Raw genomic sequence first — 24062 nt, 5'->3', positions numbered from 1 at the left:
GATGATTCAGGAGACAAAACAGCTACTTAAGCCATAAGAACCTTTTGCATTCGAGATATTTTATCCTGTATCCGAATTCCAGCATTATGTCAGATGCAGATTTTCTCTACTTTCATCGCTCATTATCCACTATTCAAAGAGAAAACCAGTGGTTTCATCAGCTGAATACTTTAGTATATAGATGTGATCAAAGTGAAATCATGACAAACGAACAGCATAAAAAAGCGTAATTATACAATTGCAGGCAGAAGAATCAAGCATGTGCCCACTTACTGTATTTGGACTGGAGACAACTATTGTTTTGTAAGAATAATTTCCCAGCTATGGGAAAATAAAATTTCTGGCATATCTCTTAATCTGAAAATTCAGGGGAATTTTGAACTGCGTGTGAAACTTTTGGTTAAGACCCAACTCTGGGGAAAGTAGAAGTGTTGACGAAGTAAGTCAGGGTAAAATGATGACAGATAAATCTGTGAGAAAAATGGTGTGATAATCTGTGAGGGTCTGCCAAGAGAGATGATTTTTGTTTATGCTGTTCTAGTAATCTGTTCTGTTTGCATACTTGTGTCAGTTCTCAAAGTCAGGTGCTCAGGTGCTGAGCTTACTGCCTCATTAGTCTGTGTGGATATGGAAGTTTTTGGAAGTTGCACCGGTTCCCCCCTGCATATGGGAATAGGCCATGCTGTATGCCACTCTTCCACATCCTTGACCTGATATCTTCACTTCAGGAGTGGGGGACAGCAGGGGTGGCCCAAGGTGCTTGTAGCCTGGTGCTGAGCCCCTGGCCTTGTGCCGTTGGCATTTTGGGTGATTTTTAGCTCTTGCTCACTCTTGTCTATTCCCCAATTCATTCCAAAGACAGCACAGTTGGATTCTGGCTTTACAGTCTCGCACAAGGGCTTCTCTCACACCTCAGATGCTGGAAGAATGAGGTAGGCAGGACGTTATGTGACCATAGCCTTGCTGACGGACACGGGGCTAGCAGGGTATGTCTCTCTTCCCAGTGCAGACATCCAGATATATTTTAGTGGGAATTCCTCACCATTGCTGCAGAATCTCATAGGGTAATGGCAGTACTTAAAAGTTCAGGGTTGCTCAAACCTCTGGAATAGAATTTGGTCTGTACAAAGTAAATTACATTGAATTTAGAATCTGTTGTTGACTCCCAGTTAAATCAACAAATATGAATGAGAAACAATTAAATACATTGCTTGCTAACTGCACAGAAGATGTATGTGTTCTATTACATCTCATTCTGTTATTTTTGTCCTTTGGTTAATAAATATAATAAACATGCCCAACCTAAATACATTACTGCAGGATGCTAATATACTGAGGATATTGAATATAATAGTTGTCCTGGAGAAATTGTCCAGCAGAACAAATAAGAAAATACACAAATAATTTTATATTATTTGATGTGATTATTCTGTCTTAAATTTCTAAGGACAACAATTATCACTCTAATTACTTTCTCAGAAGTCCTAAATAGCAAGATAGAAGAACAAAGGATAACCACCAGAGTTACAGACCAGTAATAGACTTAGACTGTCTATAGCAAATTTTGCTCTAGTTTTTTTAAACAGTTGATTGTGCAGCATATTCATACCTAAGGGAGTTTTCCCTAAGACAAGTAAAAATAGTAATGTGTAACATATTTGTGCTTTATAAAGGTATATATTCATGAGCATAGTTTGTCTGACCTTGGTCAAGCTTTGTTTATCTGTCTTATTTGAGAAGAAGACTTCTCATCTTTTATGAAAAATGTATTTTCTGAGAAAGAAATAATTTCTTTCAAAGCAAGCCAGCAACATTTTTCAGTAAAACAAACAAAATTTCCAAATTCAAGCACACAAGAATGTTGAACTAATCACTTGGTATTATTTTGTGTTATTTTGTAAAGGTTTCAACTATGCAATTTAAATCAGCAGGCTACCTGTTCAACATGATTTTCAGAGAGAGTCCAACTGAGCCCTGATCTGTAAAAGTATATACTTTAGAAAGGTTCTCATTTTTGTAGTGCAAGTGCTCAAGGATTGAATGAAAGAGTGAAATCAAGGTGCTTGTGAAGGTCTATTTTTAGTTTTGCATTTTCCATATCCAGGTTGGTTAAAAATAGGATGTGTGAACTCTGGAGTAAGAATTGAAATGCAGACCACAACCATGTATTTCTTGAAATAGCACATGGTTAAATAGATACTGATACTTTTACTTCTGCATGAACAATGCTCTGTGGATTTCTTCAATAAATAAAAAACCCCAGGAAATTGATGCTTTGAGCCTTCAGAGTCTTCACACATCCTTGCAATACCAGTGCAAGAAATTAACTTACTCTTTCTGTCATTTTTCTGTTATCAATCATGTAATTCATGCCAAAGAAGTTGAATCAGAGCCTCTTATACATATACATAGGGCAGATAGCTCTGAAACCAGCTGCCTTGAAATACAAAGTCATTCTTTGCAGGAAACAACTCTGGTCTTGTCTGTGTTGAGGATATTCCTATATAAGTAGTATTTCCTGAGTTTTCCAGTGGTTTTCCTTAAACTTGACAGACTTGTTTGGTTTTGGAGTTTTAAGCTGTCATTGTGTTCCATTTCCAAAATGTGACTGAAAGAGGCCTGTGCTTTAATCTCCATGTGACTGCTGGATTTTTAGGTTCCAAACACCCACCATTCCAACTGCGTATATCTAAAACATGATCTATAACTTCCTGCAGATTTGCACAGAAGTTCACAAATATTAATCATTTTGAGGAATGACACTCATTTTAATACCAACAGCCATTATGTGCCAAATAACTTCATGTCTCCATACCTGCATACTCATATTGGTAAAAGTTATTTGTGCCACGCAGAATTGCAGAGCAGCATGGATGAGTCCTTGTATGGCCTCATATCACTTTAAGTTTACTGCTTGAAGGCTGTGCATCAAAGCATTTTGTGCATCATTAGCTTGTTCCTTGCCAGATGACGTGGTACCCACACAAATATTACCATCTGGTAACTTCTGCTTAAAGCAGCTGTTGTCAGAATATTCCAGAATTTTAATCAGTCTCTAGATTTCTAAATGCCCAAGTCAAGATACCTTAGATCTCATTGCACACAGAAGAGCTTCTTGGATGTCAGGGCTGCACTACAGTGTGCTGATCTCCTCCTTGAGCTGTGTCCATGCACAAAAGGGCCATGTTCCAGATAGAAGTCCTTAGATGACAGTTGTCTTGTTCTAGGATAACTTCTCATGGGTACATCTTCCAGGTCATACCAAAAGAACTAAGGAGTACAGAGTGCAAGAGAGCAAAAGCTGTCCACTAAATTGTGATGGTCTAAAAGTTGCTTTGGCTCTTGAGTTTTAAGGTAGGATGCTACAGGAAGTGTGCTGTTTATTTTGGTGTGATGTTTCTTAATGACTCTGTGTTGATAAAAACAGCTACTTTTAGTTTTTGGGATATTTGGGTCAGATAAAAATAAAACACTGAAACAGCCTGGGCTAAAAAGGAAAGGAATGTTCTATACAGCTTTGCAAATGTGAAAATCCTAAAGGACAAATATTCAGTGTGGGTTTGTTTTTTTTTTTCACAGCGATTGATCTATAATTTCATAAGGACACAGTAGTGGGAATATATTGACCAAAAAACTGGCAAAAAATAGGTCTTGCATTGCTGGTCTATAACAGTTGTGAAAACTTATCCTCCATTTCCTTGAGTCACCATAAAGTTTACATTTTAAGACGCAGGAATTACTTGTAGACATTTCTGTGTAATATAGTAGCAAGGAACAGTATTGATTTAGCTACAAACACTGGATGTATTTATTTCTTTACCAACAAAAATGTGGAATTTTGTCCAGTGAATTTTGTTTTTCAGTCAGTGGACTTTCGTCATTAATGCAGCATGTAATTAGTATGACCCATAATTGTAACTATAGAAAACAACTATGTGCTGCTGAAAATTAGGATTCCTTCTAGGAACTTTTGGAGGAGAGCAAACTGGGAGAATTATCACTATAACAGTGGTAAAATGTGGCCCTCTACACAAGAATTTCATTGTGATGGGATTTCTATCAGCAGAACGTAGGTAAAAAGTCAGTGGGTACTTTCTTTAAAAGTTTAACACAAAAGAGTTCAAATACAAATTCTCCATAATTTGATTTTACTAGCTACCAAGACAAACAAACAAAACCCTGCCCCCGCCTCCATTATTCTGTAATTTTTAATTTCCCTGAACCTTAAAAATTTGTGTGCTATTGTTTTTCACATCCCCTTCTTATGCTGGTCAAAATTTGTGTTCATATTTGCCATGCAGCCCTTAAAAAAACCAGCTGCAAAAACTGGGATACTCTTCTAGAAAGTGCAGATACTAATGTTGCTCCTAGGGAATGTTGCTCCTAGGGAATAGACACTGGTGTATACAAATACTATGAAGAGAGAAAAGTGTTTTACTGTGGTTCTTGTGTTCTGCAGCTTCTTAAAGCTATACTTTCCTGCTGAATTCTTATTAATTTTTTTCCACATTAAATGGTGGCAAATGAAGTTGTGTGGGATTGATATCTGTCTGTCCCACAGAGTCTAGGAAAAGGTGGAGTACTTGCCTCAGCAAGGCCACAGAGTAGTAGATAGGTGGTTGGTGCCTTCTGCCCCTGGCACTGCATGTTTTCTGCTATTTGTGGTGAACTCCCTGCTCAGTTCTGGCAGAGTGGTTGGGTACCTTTTCACCTGACACTGCCACTTCTCAGGTGATTAAGGAACTGGATCTCCTAGTTTTTCACAGTTATTGCCACTGGTTTGCTTCATGTCAGAACACAAGTCAAGAGCAAGCCACATTTATTCTGTGTTAAATAGCTACGCAGAAATAGCACAGGAGATTTATTTGGATGAATATGCTGAAACAGAGTATATATGAGGACATATACTTTCTGCATTACACTCACTCATGTTTAATGCATATTCTTTATTTTGTATGCATATCAGTCCAGGCAAGAGAGTGGGTTTCTGCAAAGCACTTTGTTTTTCCTTTTCTCTGACTTCTCTGAAGGCAGAGACATGCTCCAGGCACCCACACTCTTATGCATATCTACTGCTGTTCATCAATCAGAGAGCCACAGTCAGATCATCAAGGCACGTTGCAACCTTTGTCATGAGCAGTTGCTGCTGTATTTTTTCCTCTTCCAGCATAATTGCTCAGTCCCTACTTTATTATAGATTTAATAAGGTATTTTTCTCAACCATTCAAGTGCTCTAGTTAAAGTACAATTATAGCAATTATATTAAGGAAAGTTATGAGCTGAAAAAATGCACAAAGACTTATTTTGAAATGAGGTAATATTAGCAACAAAAATGACATGAAGCTTGGAATTTGACCAAGATAGAGCAGATTAAAGAAGGCAGTTTTTGTACTGTGGTATTTTTTAAAAATCATAGATGTATTGAAAGAACTGGGAGTATCACAACCATGCTGATTCGGAAAAGACAAAGGAATTAGATTGTTTAGTTCTCACACTTGACACTTGACTAGATCAAGAGCAATTCCATTCAAGCAAATATAATTCTGCCAATAGAAAAGCAAATGAAATAGGAGGAGGACTGACTTAGAGAATCCTTTGAAAGCATTATGTACAAGTAAACTCTGACATTTTCTATTTACTCTATTGGAAAAAATCAAAACAAAGAGGACTCCTCTTTGTTTACTTTTGTGCCCTAAACAACACAGGAAAGTGTGTGGATAAAAAATGTCATTTCAGTATGAATTACATATATGCATGCACCCTACTGATACAGAAATCATGGCACTTTGTAGGGCATTCTGCTGCCTCCTACTCATCCAGTTTGACAGATTAAACTTCAGAAAAAATAATCATCAGGAAAAAGGGAGCCTGCAAAGCTATGGCATTTCATCAGTACTTGGCTTCCCTTTACAAAACTCTCCATAGGCAGAACACAAACAACAAGTTGTATGTCTTGAGAATTGTCTGATATGATTGAATTTCTGCTTGGTACACCAGCAGTGGTCTGCCTTGTGCATTAGGAACAGATCATGAGAGTACTCTGATTTTGTCAAGCCTCCTTGTGCAGCACTCTTTTCTATGAGTTTTAGAGGATGTAGGAACATACAACTTTCTGAATTATTTTTGGCTATTGACTGATGAGGTCAGATACCTTGCTTCCTACAATGGCCATGACCTAATACTTTACACTTGTAAATAGCAACTACTCAGATATTGCCAGTTTAAAGACAGAGAGTTACATCTGTCTGCTCTTGTCACAGTTTCAAGAATTTAAACTAATTATCTATATTCCTTAATCAGTAGTTAACATTGTTTTAAAGCCAGCTCCATATACTGCCTAAACTTATATACTTCTGTTATTGCAACAAAATAATCATGTAGAAGAGTCTCTTTTTGTAAAGCAAAGAGACATCTATTGTCTTTGAACTGCAAGTTAGAGAAATGTAAGTCCTCTTCTCCCCCTCTCTTATATAAGCATGATAATAAGATCTTAACTGAGTGTATCTCAAAAATGAGAGAAGGAGAAACTGCAGCTTGCTCTGCAACACTACTGATGGAACTATTTCTGGTACTAAATTTTGTTCAGTTGTAAATCTGTGTTGGCTTGAGCCCTCAGCCACCAGCTATGGATTTAATCAATGTTTGGAGCTGGATGAATAATTCAGTATGATCTATTCTCTTTCAGCTTGTGAAATCTATCTTCAGGTTTCATCTCCCCTATGTATTTTTCCAGATACAACCTGAATCCTTTGAAAGCTGTTCTTGTGTCCCGTAGGATAATGGTTCAAATAACACAAGCAGTCTCTCAAGTACTGCAAGGAGTTCTGCTTAAACAACAACAAATAAAAAATGTTGTGCAAGAGCAATCCTGCAAAATTCAGCCCTGATGTTGCAGTCGCTGAGTTAAATGGGTACATGGGTGATATTCTAACATAGCCAAAGTGAATGGCACAGATCCCATGGACTTGTAAAAGAGACTGGTTTCAGATTAGGTCCCAGTTCCTGCATGTGAGAATGTGAAATTCAGAGTTGTGAATGCAGTTTTGAAATGTGTTTTCCATGTTCAGCTCTGTGAAATATCTCTTGTTGGTTTAAAGAAAGAGAATACAAAGATAAATTCAATTGTTGAATTAGAAATATACTTATGAATGCTTATTCAAACACTTTTATAAAAGTTTTATGCAGAAAAGTTCAGGTTGGCATGATTGAAATTTGACATTCTTACATTAAAGTGGTCAGATTAAGTTTTCTGTTTTGAATGACCTAGTGTAAAATAATATCAGGTGATTAATTCCCTCTTCCATAAGCATGGCCTGGCTTTGTAGACGCAATAAAAACTTGGTGGAAAATGCTGAGATTTAGGGGTGGGGATGGTAATTTGCAAGTTTAAAATGTCTCTGCTGGAGAAGCTGTACTACAGCAGTCCTAGGCTTGGACTTAATGACCATCCTGTATCTGATTGTCTGTATTTTGAGCTTAATTCTGGTTCTGCTAGTCCTCCACTGCATTACGTGTTCTAATTAATGTACTTCATGTCTTTCATTCCCCATTAGTAGAAGCCAAGGTGCAGTATTCAATACAACTTATTTCTAACAGCTAAGTAGTGTTTCCTTCCTTTTTTTTCCTGTTTCTATGTGATTCCACCCAAAACTCACTCTTTTCAGTGAACACTTTTAGCTACTGACATCAAGAAAACAAAATTATGCAATATTAAAACAATCAAGGTGTGACAGTTAATGGTGTTATGTTGAAATAGGCATAATGTGGTGATATCATGGGCAGCAGATTGATGTTCTTAATTATTCATTTTCACGCTTTTAGTGCCTGGATTTTTAATGTAATGTAATTGGTATCATTTTATCACGCTGTTACATTTAGTGCCTTCAGCTGGATTTAGGGATATGTGTGATGATTTGTTTTTTCTTCTGGTAACTGGCAACATTTGGATGAAATGCAGAAACAACATGTAAAATGACAGGTTGGTGAGAAGAAAGGTCAGAGAGGTATAATTCCCACATCACGGGGAAGATATAGGCTAAACAAGGTTGTCAAACAGTTTTTCTCTTGCTACTTGTGTTGTGACAGAGCTGCTGCAAAGATTTCCAGCAAAGTGGGAAGGAAAATTTATTTCTGTTGCAAAAGTTAATGGTTGAGGCTAAGGCTGGAATTAGGTTAACTGCTTCTCGTCATGATTATAAGTGGTGGCAAGGAAATCGAGTTTGGTTACTTACATAGCCTTGTTGACTTATTCCTCAGCTTTCCCTGGGATAGTTAGCTTCCCTGGGACCTTAGCTTATAAAGCATTTGGGGGAAACAAAAGGTATGAAAGCTTCTGCAGTTTTCATGTCCCTGTCTTCAACTTGCTTTTCCAAGTTGCCACAGTCCACATAGTAGAGAAAGAGTCCTCTCCTGTATGCATCCTTGCCTATATTTTTCCCCCATCTGGTATGATTCTTGCTGGCCTTGAAATGTAAATTTATTAGTCACAGGAGTGGGAGAACACCTCTGTATCCACATAAGACTTTTTCTTAACTAATGCCACGGGAGGAAGTAGGAACAGGATCCAGTTTTGGTATGACTCTTCCCTCACCTGGTGAATTGGTGGAGAGTAAATTCCCTTCCTCAAGCACACCAGTTAGCAGTATCTCCCTGTACTGCTGTAGAACTGCTGTACTGCTTTCAACTATCCTCTTGTAGAACTGAAATATCCATAAGTACATGGAAAAACAATACAGTTCACAGCAATTTTGAAGTCCCCTTGTCCTTTGGAATAATTTGGGTACAGATTTAAACTGATCCACTTTTTAGCTTTGTATAGAAACGTCTGGAAATATTTCTGTTTACTCCTTTTTCCTTCTGGGCAAAAGATTATATTATGTTTCAGATCATGACCTGAAAATATCTATTACCCTTTGTTTCAGTGCAATGGAGAACATTTTGATTTTCATGGGTGCTAGTTTGGATTTAGCAGCTCAGTTCTTATTCATCTTTCAGACCATTAAATCTGACATATGTACTCCATGGGAAATAGAAATCATTTTGTTCCTCGTGGTTATGAAATCATTAGAAAGGATGAGGTACATCTGTAATGGATGTCCATTAATATAATTATTGTATTTAATAATAGGAAACCTGCAGGCTTGGATTTTCTTAACGCTGTTACCAGGAGAATTACTAATACTGACCTTTTCAAAGGACCATGGAGTTTTTGCTTTCCTTCAGATGAAGGAGATGTTCACAGCACCCCCACCATCTGGAATACACTACCCAGCAGTACTGAAAGAGAAATATAGCTATTAGACAGGCTCTTGTTTCAACCCATTTATGTGTTGATGCTTTTTGGGTAAGATTTTTCACCTCTCTACTATAGCAATGTAGATTTGAGACTTACAGCAGAAATTCTGAGTGGGTGGTGGGGATGCGAACAACTTAGGAAGCCAGTCTTGCTCCAGAGATGCTACTTGGATGGCAGTCAGACTCATCAGAAAGGCTCATTACAATTTCCTAATGTCACATTGCCATCATCCAACACAACAGCTTAACTGAATGCAAACGACATGTGTGGAATGTTTGAGTGTCTGGCGTCACCTATTTTATGTATAAATATTTAAATATTATCTTATGGAGTATTGTTTTTCTAACATGCAGCTCTGTTTTTCTAAGACAGAGCAGCCATCCATCTGCCTCAAATATACAAAAGCACCCATTTTTCTATAACTGAAATGTACTCTTGTATAATTGAAACCAAGTTTCAGTCAGTTTCTGAAAAGCGACAGTAAATAATTCCATTTTCAAGCTAGGAATATGGATTTTTGCTGTCTCTTTCTAGTGATACAGTCTCACAGTCTTCAAATTAATCCTGGCTCCACAGATCTGTTGGGCATAGCAAGTTGCTGCAGATCTAGCTGCAGACAGCATCCATCTGATTCTGTTCATCCAGGAGGAACAGAATCCAGCTTTCAAAATCCATCCTTGGCTGGGCTGAAATTGGAAGTTCATGAGCATGTATGAAGAGATCATCTGCATAAGGAAAGGCTGTTTCTCTTCTTTGGAGGAGGATGATCTTACAAGAAAAAATGAATGCAGTGAATAGTTGAAAGCTGTGCCAGATTAAAACAGGACAGAATTGGATTGTTGGTTACCCAAATTTCTCTTTTTATACTCCATTCTCTCCTCCAAATTGGCAGCCTTTTCATGAGCACTCATTCCTTCCCCTAACTGCTGGCTAAGAGGCCATGTCTAAGGCTGCTGCAATATCATTGAAGATGAGAGTGCTTTTCTTAGAAACACAAGTTGTCATTCTCCTATCCTTTCCCCTAAAAGCCAAATACATTCTCATGCCACGCTGTTCCATGTAAAATGGCTGAAATAGTTCATTTTTCCTTCCCAGACTTTAATGGCCATGGCATAAATATTAATTTAACAGCAACCTGGTGACTGCCGTTAACTTACCTCATGTTTACATAGATTTTTCCATGGAGACATGGGGTGTCTTTTTCTTGGGGGGAACTCCAGCTTAGCAAGGTGAGTAGTACGATGTTAATTGCACAGTCTTCCTCATTTCATTAGACTTCAACCTTTCTGAGTCATCTGTTGTTTCCTTTTACCCTTGTGAAGTAATGAGTCTCTACTTTCTTTTGTTTTTCACTTAATTTTAAAGTGTTAATTGAACCTCTCCTTGGTTTCTCTTTTTTCCCTATCAATCATTGTTTTTAAAACTCATTTTGCTTCTTGGTCTTTCTGATTCTGTTATTGTATTCTAGTGCTATTTCCTCATATTCATTCTTGTGATATTTTTCTTATCCATCCTTAGATCTGTGTCTTTCTTACACTTTTTGTATTATTTATAATCTTAAATATTACTAAATATTTAAATTAGGAAAGAGAAATTTATTAAGACTTGATACAAAATATTAATTTCTTCTGCACCTTTCATGACAAGGACAATTCTGGATATTCTTCTACATAAAAATTATCACATAAATAATTGTAGTAATTTGGATCTTTTAAATTATTATCACATTGAGTGAAAAGAATTTTCTCTTCAGTTTTGGGTTCATTACCTTTTACTTTCACTGCAGCTATAGTTTTGTGTCAGTACAATATGTAATATGAAAACCCCAAAAATGTTCCAATTGTTTAATAATACTTTTTGTGCCAACATATGCATATAGATGTCTATACCTTTAAAAATATGATTCTGCACCTAAAATTCACTGTTTGATTCCTGTGGATCTGTTTCTTACATTTTAGATGAAAACAAAATCATCATCACAAATACTTAAATTATACCTGAAGTAATGGTGTTGATAGTACAGTTTTACCTGTGGTGCTATTGAAGGTGCATAGGTTCAAACCCTTACCCTCCAACAATATCAGTAGATCAGAATTTTGTAGGCTTTGCATGACTTTTCTGTAATTGCAGTGTGATTGAGGGACTGAAGTATTATGCAGGAGCAGTTTTATCCCTGATTCTTCCAGTTCTGGCACAATTAAGGTACCTTATTTTGCCCAAGGATTTGTATTTCTACAGTAGAATACAGTCAATATTGCCTCAGAAAAATGAGATTGAATAGAGAAGCATTATGGAACCTGTATATAGAGGATTGGTTATTAAGGATCCATATGTCTTTGAGAGAGGACAATTTTTATTCAGAAAAATAGTTTACATTTTTAACTCTTAAGAGTTGTATGTGGGAATTTTCCAAAGTGCTTTTGGTCATTGATTTCTAAAGGAATTAGATTAATCCAAAATTTGATAAGAAAAATACTTGCTGTGAGTATTTTTTTCATGACCTAATAATGTTCACTCTTTATCCCTATAAATGGCATGTCTGGTGTGAATAGATGAAAAAATACACTTTTAGGAAAGTTGTATCTTCACAGGGCAATATATCTCATGTTGATTTAAATAAGGAAAGCATTTGCCATTTCAATGAAGACAGTCAAAGATTCAGTAGAAGAGTGCACTCCGGGTTTATTAGCCCACGCTCATTTGGGGTTTTCTTGCTGAAATGCTAAACTTACCCATTTCAAGGGTTAGCAGGTTTACAGCCTACCTGTAGGACAATTTTCAGGCATTGTGACTAATGTGAGAAGTAATAGCTAGAAGCTAAAAGGTAGCAAACAACAACTCACTAAAAGCTGATTCCCTGTAAGGCAGCATGTGAGTCACAGTTTGGTTAAAACCAGCACCTGCAGTTCCTGAAACTCAGCTGCAGGTTTTGGTCAAGGGGAAAAGGGCATAACTTCAGGTGCAAGAGAGAGAGGAAGATGTTGATATTTAGGGAGATGTTGAGGTCTGATTATTGGGATTTTATCCCCTTGACAAGGACTAAATGTGCTCATGGGATGAAACTTTGAGGGAGCAACTTTCCCGTGTGTTCAGGTGCCTCTGTGTGCTGGCTTTGAACTTGGGCTATGTTTGGAATTGGCTCATTTTCTCAGATATGGGGCATTGAGGCCAGTTGTTCAGATGGCAAAGTAAGTGGATGTCTTTAGCCTAGTATTTTTAGTAACTGGCAGGTGTTAATTGTCTTGTGGGACATTCAAGTGTTTCCTCTGTCTTTGTGGTAGTTTTCCATGCCTTACGTGTGAGGAAAGCTGAACTTTGCTGAACTTTTTCAGCAGTAAAGTCTTTTATTACCTTCTTCAGAGAAGGGCAATTTGAGTAATTGCTTTTATTTGTTACAATAAGTCAACAGGTTTATGCCTCATGGTAGAAGGCAGAAACTTTGAATGCTGTCTGTCTTCTGTAAGATGATATGGCACAGTCAAAATTTCACTGGTATGAAAATGGTTTTTGGGGTCAATTCCAAGATTAAGTGTATTTTGCTGCTGTGCTCCAAAGCCTAGATTGCTGTGTGTATGCACTGTGTGTGGTTGTGGCACACCGGTCAAAACTGACTGTATTTTCACTTGGAATTTTTTATGGAAAAAGAGAGACATTGTGTGGGATTAAGAATATTCTTGAACTCTACTGAAATGCATAATTTGGACTTTTGGTGTGTGGGGGGGGAATATAGTCACAGCTACAAATTGCAATCAGCACAGGAAAAAACAATATAGATAAATGGAAAAAATACAGATTAAAGATTTTTAAAAGCCCAAACCTTTTCATAAAGCAGACAAATTTCTGGAACTAATTTTTGGGCTTTCTTTAAACCTAATTTTCTTTATCTGAAGTGAAAATCTTCTGGACCATCTAAGTGTATTCTACAGGAGAAACAAAAAAAGTCCTGAAAAAATGTTTTTGGTGACAAGGTTGGAGAGAAAAGAGTAGAGAAAAGAAAGGGAGGAAATAGACAGGAAGGAAAAGATTGAAATTAATACAGGATATATTACTATATGTTACTAGCTGTAATACTTTTTCAGTTTCTAGAAAATGCAAATTACTAAAATTGAAGATCATGATGAGACTTGATATGAGAGTTATGGCTGCATCGTCTCAGACTACAAATGAGATTTGCATTATTTAATCAAAGAAGAGATAATTTGATCTGCCCTAATTCTCAGTGGAAAACCCAGCAGAGATCCCAGTCCCTTAGCAATTCCACGAAAACTTGTCAATTAGCCTCTTATTCATAGAGTCTAACTCTTCTCCTACTCTGGGTTTGCACATGAAGATTTTCATTAACTATCTTGTATGAAGTGAACTCAATTCATACTTTCCTAGTTATTGTCAGTACCCAAGTGCAGACACACATGATTTACAGGGAGTTGAGGCAGTTGCTCACAGAAATGAGTTGCACAGTTTAACAGAAATGAGACCAGGCAATTTGTGTGCTTCTGTAATAACCAAATGATCAAAAAATGGCCTCAGTAAAGAGAATCAATCATCTGAAAGCTTTTTCATAAACATGCACAGCAGACAAATGATCTTGCTGGTAGAAAAAAAATCCAAGCAATCAAAGCAGAATTGGAGCAGAAACACATGTTATGTGGAAAATCTCTCATGATCATTTTTGCTTTCAGGCTTGCTTTGACCACCTTTTGTGATTCTTGCAATTTTAAAAACTTCATATTTGTTTTTTATCCAAAATTCCTGGGGCTGGGTTTTCTGTGGTATTGATTTTGGTTGCTTCTTATTTGGTAGCATGTATGGGTTTGTTTTCACAGAGAGAGGGATGGATCAAAAGATCTGTATCACTTCAGATTAAATGGGAGCAGAGGAGCAGTGTCTATCAGAACAGTTGAGTTGACTACAGAGTAGCTGGGACCCTGTACTGTAAATGCACAAAAATAGAAAGTATTCTCTAATTAAAAGAACTTCTTACACCAGTGATTAGTAACAACACACAGATAAGTCTTTCTGCAAGATAGATTTTCCTTTAATTTGCATATCCATCTCCACCATATCTGTCTGGCTCTTGGTAAGAATAGTTTCAAAGTCAATAAAAAGTGCTGCTGTGTTCCTGTTTTGTTTGGTCTTTGTCAGCTACACCTCATACTTCCAACTTTTAACTGCAAGAAAAAGACTAACAATCAAAGAGACAAAAAACCCCTGGGGGTCTACAATGTTTTCCTGACTTCAGGGCTTTAAGCAAAATCTTAGAGCTCCTGGTGGAAAGTTATGAAATTTCGGTGTGCGAAACGATTGAAGTATCTATCCCAGGGACTCACACATGGTGTTCTCCCTATTGAGAAGTTCTATGGAAATCTTAAGAAATGACATCATATGACTGTGCATGAGCACTGTGTTTTAATTCTATCACCTGTGGTTCTGTTTCTGGAGTCTGGGTCCAGATCAGCAACCTGTGAAATTAATGAGAAGTTAATTTCTCATTTAATTGGGAGCAGGAATGAGTTCTCTGTAATACAGTCTTCAGAAATTGTTGCTGTTTTTTTCTGATTGTATTATTTTAGTGTTCACCTCTTGGCCAAAAAAGACTTGAGATATTAAATAGTGGCTTGAAAATGAAGCATGCTTAATTGTTAGGTTACTTTTTAAAATCCCAGAGGTCAAGATGTTTGTGGATGTATACATTTACAAATGGATTATATAGAATATTTAAGAGAGAGAGATGGTTACATTCATTCTCTTAATCTCTTCATAACATCTCCAAATATTTAAAATGATGTGTCAGAAATTTAAGGATCAGATTATATGACTGCCATATTACCACAGTGCTTAAAATGTTATTCTTTGCCTGCTTTGTTACATGACTGTAGTGGCAATTATATTTTAACAAATATTGTGACTAACAGATTTCCTGTGTAAGATTGCTCTGTGTTATGATCTTCTAGAATATGGAATAACTACAACACATTCTTTTCTTTTAAGGACTTCAATGAAAATATAAGCAATATGCCTCAAATTAATGACATCTGAACTTGCAAAGTTTGTGGACAACAGAAGGTAAGGACCTCAATGAATCAGGATCCTTTCTCAAAATGTGTATCTGACATATTCATAATATTGCAGCACCTGGGGAAGAAGAAGGGATGGGGAAGACAACTAAATTTCAAAAAAAGTTATGAAAAAGAAAACCACATTCTTAAGATTATGTTAGTCCCTCCTTAAAACCACTAACTCCTCATCAGTGTCTTGATCAATAACTATTGATACAATTGAGAAAAGATGCTCAACAGCCTATTTTGGGACTACTGCTTAGGAAACTCATAAATAATGGAAGGAATTGTAGCAATGTACATCTCCCTTCTTTAAACAATGGAACAAATTTTCTTCTTGGAGGCACACCTGACATCCTGGGGGCCTTTCTGCAGCAATTTGACTGCATGCTGCACATGGTTCATGCTCAGGAAAGGAAGAATTAATGGGTATGCTTGTTTTTATTTACTAATTTCAAGAAGATTCGTTCTTTTAAACCTTCTGGAACATTTCAGGTACAATTATTCAATCTTTCACGAGACTCAAGTAATTTTGGTTCAGGTTTGTAAGCACTTTCTAAGCTGTTCTATCACTCTCTAAAGTACTGTGAAAATTTACAACATTAAATAAATACCACATGTCATAATTAGTAACTTACCAGTTTACCTTTATTTAGTATTTTGGACAGGAAATACAGAGAGAGAAAATAAGTGTGCTTTGGAAGAGAATATGTTATGACGAGATGACTTGCTCAGAAGACTTCTTAAAGACAGCAATAAAGAAAATGCTTTATCTTAGAACAAAAGCATGGTGACTTCTGAATATTGCATCACCAAATGAGGAACCCACAAGCAAGACATAATTTTTACTGTAAGTACCACTACTAAAAACAAATACTTTCTTTAGTTAAGCTTTACAAATTTTAATCAGTCTCCATTACTTGAGATAGTGAACTAGAATGCAGAATTAGATTATTGATTAAGAATTAAATTGCAGAAAATGCCTGAATGACATATATATCCAGTCTAAATAAGGGTGTCTTATTTTAGTTAATGACTTTTTTTTGAAATGCCAGTTTTTTAGGAAGGTCTGTTTAGACACAACTCTTGTGCATATATTGGAGATTTGCTATATCTGCATGGTATTTAGGAAAATTAGACCAGTTTTCCAGTACGTTATTACTGAGAATGTTTATTCGTTGGAGCTATCCTTAATTTTGCCCTGATGACAAATATCACTTTTATACTGTGGATATTTATTTACGTGTAGCAATGTGATGATTCATTTGGAGCTTGGAAATTAAGAAACTGATGAATAGAGTGATCTATGTCCAAAAAATGACACTTAAAATGAAACTTAAAAAGCATTAAAATAATGCTTTCACTCAAACACCTTAATGCAAATAGTTACCATCACAATTTGATACTGGAAGTCCTTTTTCTTTTATTTGGGAATTATCAGCAGATATGTAAGTTTGGACTGCAAAGTTTTCTCAGGCCCTGAGGAAATCTCAGTCAAAATCTTAGAAAGAAAGAAGGAATGCTTCAGTGTTTAGACCACATGACACAGGTAAACCTGTTTGCAGAATTCTGTCAGACAGGGGACAGAAGGTCCCTACAGAAGGCACTTTAGGTTTTTGAATTTAAGATAAGTCTTTTGAGCTACTAGAAGGAGATGGGTTCAGAATATTTCCGTTGCTTTTGTGAGAGTTTTTCACCATTTTTTTTCCCCACCTAATTTTTTTTAAAGTCTGATCCCTTCCAATGTTATGTATGTGGTTTTTGTTTGTAAACAGGAATTTTCTCCTCCTGCTTGTTTGTCTGCAGTCCTCACAGAGCATAACGGTAAACACAGCCTTTAGGGACAAATAGTCTTGGGTTGGGCATAAACTACTTACTTAACAGTTCTGTTAATTGCAGAGTTTTGTGTCTCCTTTGAATCACAGTCTGCAGTTCAATACTTCTGAAAGTGAACTAGAATTTGTCTTTTTTTAGGTGTTTAATCATGCTGAAGTGATGCCTTCCAAAATACTTAACCCCCTTAACTGAAGGATCACTTCTTGAAATAATAGAACTGTAACCTTAGACTACTTTTACTGATTTAAGGTGTGTACTGCAGAGGTGGATGTTCAGTCTGGAGTTACTGATTAAAAAGTCCCAGCATACTGATGATTTCTCCTTGTTTTATTTCCTTTCCTGCTCTGCTATCTCAGAGTTATCAGTGATTGCATACCTTTCCCTAGATTTAGTTTAACACTGTTTTCTCCAGCAATGTCAGAGGCTTCAGATAACCTGTCAATCATGAGCATTAAAGCTGAAGAACGAGCAGTTTTACTTCTTTGGGAAGCTGATGCATTTTTAAATACTGAATTTTCATTCATCTTTAAATATAATTCATTTTTAAATACTGAAAACCTACATCATCACCAAGTTGTTTTCTATCAGGTTTTTGATCCCATGATCAGTTTTTTCCCCATGATTCTAAAAGGCGTGGAAAAAAGCTGAGGCAAGCTATTCTGAGGTACCAAGATTGCTGTAGCGTCCAAGTGTAGGTGCTCCATAGCTTGAGGCACCACTATAAAATCATGACAAATGAAGAATACATTTGCAGTCTAAAGGAGACCTTAGGCAGGTTGAATGTAATTACATAGCTAAAATTCAAGTAAGGCCCCAGGACCACCTTGGAAGGAAAGTGTTGCTCACTGTTAGTAGGGTGCCAGGCAGGAACTGTATTTAGATTATTTACTACATAGAGTAACCTACAGTGCAGCCATAATTTAGAATGATAGCGTACTAGAGAAAAACATACTGTGTAATTTCCACCATAGTAATGAAGCATAATGGAATAGAACCATCATGCTATATTATGCAATCTACATTTTATAGAATGTGTGAATATAAATTCAGTTATTTGCTGCCTGTTGGGGGAAATTGCACCAACTTAATATTCGAAACCAAAAAGTACTTTTCAAAAGTAAAGGGAAGGAAGTAGCAACTCTGTCTCCTCTGAAATGGAAGTGTCATATAGAAGCTTGGATTAGTAGAACATAGGCCTTTTCTATATCTTATCTGTGTCACTGAATCTGAAGGATACATTGGAATGCATCTCAAAAAAAGTTGCTGCACCATATGGGAGGAATGTGGGAGTAAATACCATAAAACCCTTTAAATATGAAAAACAAAACATTATGTAAACAAGACAACAAGATCAGATACTATTTGAAGTTTGTGTGTGTTATGTACATCCTTAGGGTTATTGATACTTTTTTAGTATTTGCATGACACTTTTCTGTTTCCAGAAAAGACATAATCTAAAACAAGAAAGATGTACTAAGAATAGAAATAAGGAAAAATCATAAACTGTCTAATAGCACAAACTGCAACAACACATTTCTGTGAGGATACTGGAGAAGCTGAGGTGAAAGTCTTTTAGGAAAATGGAAGGAAAAAATATTTTGGGTATTTCTAAATGCCTTAGAAATAGGTATTATGTTGGAAAGTGGAGGAGAAAGAGAAGGGCTTCCCTAGAACTGGCAATCGTTCTAATGGTTCACCTTGCAAACATATTTTTAGAACATCCTAGATCATGCTCCAGCCAAATGAATGCTGTTTTCTTCCTATAGTCTTTGTTCCATTGGTCTTTAACTTTTCTTATTTTCTAGATTATTTAAGGACCTGCATCAATAAATACAGCCAAGCATTTGTCAGCCCACTACAGCTGTATGGACTTAGTTTTCAAAGATTATTTAAATCTATGTATGTTTAGTATATGTGTTTGATGTTTCTCTGGGCCTTGGTGAGAATTCCACTTGGTCAAGATCTTGAATTTGGAAGTATACCAAGTGCATGAACAGGGGAAAGCTGGAAAATGTCTAGAAGATAATGTGTCAGGGTTTGGAAAAGTTTGAACAAAAAAAAACAGATGGAAAGCAATTTCCAATACCTGTCAAGTATGAATTAAAAAAAATCTACACTACTGGCAAAGCATGTTTGAGAATTTGAGAGGCATCATGTTGAGATTAAGCAGACTTTTCGTACTTTTATTTTAATATGATTGATTGACATAGATAAAATACATGGTAGTTTAACTTTCTTGTTGGTATAACCACTTCCCATCTAAACTAATCTGCAATTAAAAGAGAGGATTTACTTCCTACATCCACTTTTGGAATAGAAAGGAACCATTCTGTGCTGGCAGCAAATTGACATAACATTCAACACAGTATAATGCTGAAATTTACAGTATGATGTGGTAAGCCACAAAATAACATGAAGACAAACACCTTTTTGGCTTTCTTCCACTGTCTTATTTATTACATCCTTCTTTATTTTTCACTGGTGGAGAGGGAAAAAAGTACATGTTTTAAAGTAGTTATGACCACTTTTAAGCGTTTCAAGTTTTGAGACAATACTTGCTACATGAAATATTACACTAAATATGTAGAGTTGTGCATCTATGATTTCTTTTAGTTACTCAAAGACAGCTTTTTTTCTAAAAAGAGAGGTCAGAGTGAGCTGGAAGAGGGATATTTTTATTCCTGCAGTGTTTCCTGTAAAGATAAATGCATATTCACAGTTCAAAGGTATATACCGTAGTCCAGGTTTCCACAGCACAATTTTACTGGCTTTTTTCGCTACTTCCTCTTTCACAGCCCCAGGACTTGAAACCAGGAGCTAAGAATTCCTTTCCTAACTGTTCTGCCTGCTCATGTTGTCTAATAAAACCAAATAAAGTTTGGGCAGGATCTGTTTCCTGTTGATACAAACAATCAAAAATGTTTGGGTAAAATTGTCCACTGTGATTTTTCAGAATGAGTACTGAGTAAAAATTGCCCACGGCTTTTGAGTTTTGGCCTCCAGAAATATTGCTGCATTAGCACTCTCCTAAATCAAAATCAGTGATAACAGCTGTGGGACACTAGCCTATCTTCAGTGTTCAGCTTCAGGTCCAGGGCTTTGGAAGGAGATGGAGTTTGGCTTTATTTGGTCACTGTTTATTGTTTGAAATGGCACGACTAGGACTGAGTGGAGTAAGTAGATGCTCTGTTCTCTGTAAATGTCTGTAACTGTGATAGACAAAGTGCTACCCTACAGGTGTGTGAGGATATAGTGTCAAAGCAAGTGGTTCAAGTGGTGGGGACAAGGTATCCCAATGCACCAGCTGTGACTGTGATGTTCCTTATAAATTCTCACAAAGACACTGGACCACATGTCTGGGAACTCCTGTACTTTGTTGCGCAGTCACTATAACTCCAGCACCCAGCCCACTGTTTAGACACAAAAGGTGTTGGCTCACAAGCTCTTAAATTCTATAGCAGACTTCCACAAGCCCTTGGATTTTGTACAGTACATTTCCACAAGCTCTCAGCTCCCACAGCAACCTTCTTGAAGGTGCTGGCTCACAAGCCACAACACACTGTCACAATCTCCCCACTCCTAACTTCAGTGTGGAGCATGGCAGCCTTGTGTGGCCCAGGCAAAGCAAAGAAGGAGAGAAATAAAACAAAAAAGGGAAAAAGAACAAAGAATATCAGCAGTCCTTACATCCGACACAGATCCTGCCATGTGGATGGTCCAGAGCTGGGGTTACCAGGCAGGAGTGAAAGAGAAAGAGAGTGAGGGGGCCTAATCTTCTTTCTTTTGCACACCTCGTGTGCAAACTAGATGATTCATGCATTTTATTCACCTGTACAAAGCTAGCCCTTATAGCCCTCCTCCAGGAATTGAGTTGAGGGTGGTGGACTGTCTCAGAATGAGCAGTGTCAGAGCAGTGCTACACCACCTGTGTGGGACCCCCTCCTCCCTTTACACCTTTCCCATCCCAACAGTCAGAAGGTTTGACCCAAACCCACACTTATTTCTGGTTCTTTCCACAAGGTGAGCAGCCCAGAGCCAGGAGTGACAAGGCTGTGACATTTAATGCTCAGTCTGTATGGTCTGCAGAAAAAGAGTGAATTGAGTATGTATCTAGGCAAACTAATCTGTCAAAAAAGAGATAGAGTTTTCTGCAGAGAGCTTTTAAACTCTCTCCTCTGTCGAACTACACCAAACTGACCTTTGTAGAACTCTGCAACTTTTGACTGCTGTATACTTTCTGTGCTTAAAGTAAAGCAACCCCACTTCAGTAAAATAAGAGAAAATTACGGCAGAAAAAGTTTCTGGATTTTCACTTTCATCTTTTTTGCTGAAATGCTGATAATTTACAGAGCATCTTTAACAGTAGGTTTTTCTTTTTTTAAGCTTTAGTGAAACCAGCATTCCAAAAGGAAAATTGTATTTTAATTCTTGAAATAAATCCATTGCATTGCAGGGACACTGCAGTCTAAGTAATCAATTTTTTTTTTTATTTTTTTAAGAAAGACTCATGGGTTCTATGTTATGTAACATTGAAAGAGGTTTTAATAATTGCAGTCTAAAATATGCTTTAACACACATCCTGCCAGAATCTGGACTCAGAACAATAAAGACAGGTTGTTCTTAGGCATAAAAGCAAAATTCCTTTGCCAGCCAATAACGTTTCAAGCAGAAATCCATTTTCATGACTACATTTAGTTCAGAAAAAATACGAAATTAAAAAGAGAACTCAGGATGCATGAAACAGAAAAAACATTAAATTGCCAACTAGTGAGCTTGAAGCATGAAATTTTGCAAATTTCAAGTTAAAATAAGTTAAACCATCCCCAATATGTTTTTTAAAAGAAAAATAACGTCCCTCCTTTGCTCCACAACATCTAAAATGTTTTAACTAATGTTAAAGTTAAAAGGAAGATGTATTTACCTATCATATATAATAAGTGCCAAGGTACATGGCGTACATCTCTTTTCCTTGAATCAATACTAAAACTGCAGAACTTCTTTCTTTTCCTGAAAGAATAGTCCTTTTGTAGCAAACTACTTCAGATTTTGTGGCCAGGGGCCACAAAGTCGCACTTCCTGGTGGCTTTCTTTTTATAAGTGTGGAGTCACATCTTCGATTCTGATTTGAGAAATGGATTTACAAACAAGTGACAATGGCAAAAGTCCACTTTGAAGACTGTCCAGTCCTTCCAGAAGGCAGGAAACTGTGTTCTGGTGTGTTTTTATGCAGGGCTGTGCTCTAGAAGTGCGTTGTCTGTGTAGGGCTGTGTTCAAATGTGAGACCACAGGGCTGGTAAATCTCTAGTGCCAGGGAGTATAAACAGCAAGTGTGTCCATGTAAAGCTGGTTCACATGCTCTGACTGTTTGTGGTAAAAATTAGGATAGTTTAATTTTTGATTTTAAACATTTTTTTAAATTTTTATTTTAAACAAATTATTTAATGCATTTATAGATCTATAAACATAATTTTTCAACTGAATGGAAAACTCCTTTGAAATGTGTTGAAATTTCACTGTCACAAAGATTCAAAAGTTGGTTTCATTGCTAGAGGTTATTTGTTCTTTGAAACAATACCCAAAAGAATTGTCATCACTGGAAATGAGATATATGTCAGTAAAATGTCATCAAAACCTACAGGTTTGGATTTGGGGTAAAATTAAAGGCCATTGCTTTCATTTGGAGTGTGCTTAATAAAGAGATTTTCTGGGAGATCAGATCACACTACTTGTTTAGACATTAACTGGACTCTGTTAGATGAAGAATGACTATTCCTGGTTTCATGTAACAAAACCCCCATTATTTCCCTTTAGTTTTGAGCCTAGATAAAAAGCAATTTAAAAGCCCCAATTTTATCCTAACATCTCTCTGCATCTCAATTAAGTTTTTGTCTTAGTCTTGGACTCTTCACAAGTTAAAGAGTCACTTATTTAAAAACTTGATGGCAAAATAGGAAACTATTTTATTTACTTTGGGATCAGAATTTAGATTAATATATAATGTTTTTTACTGATGGTATGTGGTGAGAAGAGAAGCCCAGAGAGAACAACATTTTTTCCACAAAATAAATTGGTGGTTTTAGTTGCTGTTGTTGTACTGGGATGATGTATTGGACACAAATAGATCAGCTGGAAAACAACTTAAGGAAGCTCATAACCTCACTTTTTCCTGCTGCCTGATAAGTATGTAAGTCTCCATATATAAAATCAGTGGGATTCTGCACCAACATAGCAAGCAGTTCACAACTGATTGACAAATAGAAGAAACCCTGCCAATCCTACGTTCTAAGCCAAAATATGTTGCTTATTTCTGTATTTAACATGGACTTAGCCTTGCACAAAAACTAAACAAAAAAAAGTATTTTCATTTTGTACCTTTGTACTAAAAAATGTTATATGTAGGTTATTAAAGAGAAATATTTTTTGTCTCATTCTCTCCATCACAGATTTGGAGCAATATATGGTGTATCATATTACAAAATGAGTGTCTGTCAACACCAGAAAAAAATGTTTCTTAACAATCATTTGAATAATGGAGTGTTGCTTGCTGAACTGTTCATTTGAAAACTCATTGAGTTGCACAGTAATCACAGAATCTCCAGTTTTATTATCCTCTATGTCACTGAAAAACGCTTACCGTTGTGTTGTTCTGTTTTCATTTTCATCATGTTCCAAACCAGATATGTATCACTGTCTAAAAAATATGTTGGTAGGTAATAGAGAAAGGCAAGTGGAAGGTCAAATCTCTTGCAAACTGGTGAAATACATTTAAATACTTACATTTAAATAGAAATCACATTGTATGACCAGAGATAATATATGGGTTGTAGTATGACTTATAAAATTAAGAATGTTATCATTAAGGGTGCCTGAGACTG

General features: G+C 36.5%; 1 protein-coding gene across 1 annotated transcript in view; it reads left to right on the top strand.

Annotated features, from left to right (window-relative positions):
• KCNK2 (potassium two pore domain channel subfamily K member 2) overlaps positions 1 to 24062 on the top strand; it is a 128552-nt gene that overhangs the window by 6977 nt on the left and 97513 nt on the right. Inside the window, exons 2-3 of the mRNA XM_033055111.2 lie at positions 15284 to 15358; positions 16008 to 16201. Of these exons, the coding sequence (XP_032911002.1) occupies positions 16168 to 16201 (34 nt within the window). The 5' untranslated portion in view covers positions 15284 to 15358; positions 16008 to 16167. The remainder of the gene's footprint in view (positions 1 to 15283; positions 15359 to 16007; positions 16202 to 24062) is intronic.

Source organism: Catharus ustulatus, chromosome 3 (assembly GCF_009819885.2).
Source record: "Catharus ustulatus isolate bCatUst1 chromosome 3, bCatUst1.pri.v2, whole genome shotgun sequence".
NCBI lineage: Eukaryota > Metazoa > Chordata > Aves > Passeriformes > Turdidae > Catharus > Catharus ustulatus.
This window is presented reverse-complemented; position numbering and strand designations above follow the sequence as displayed.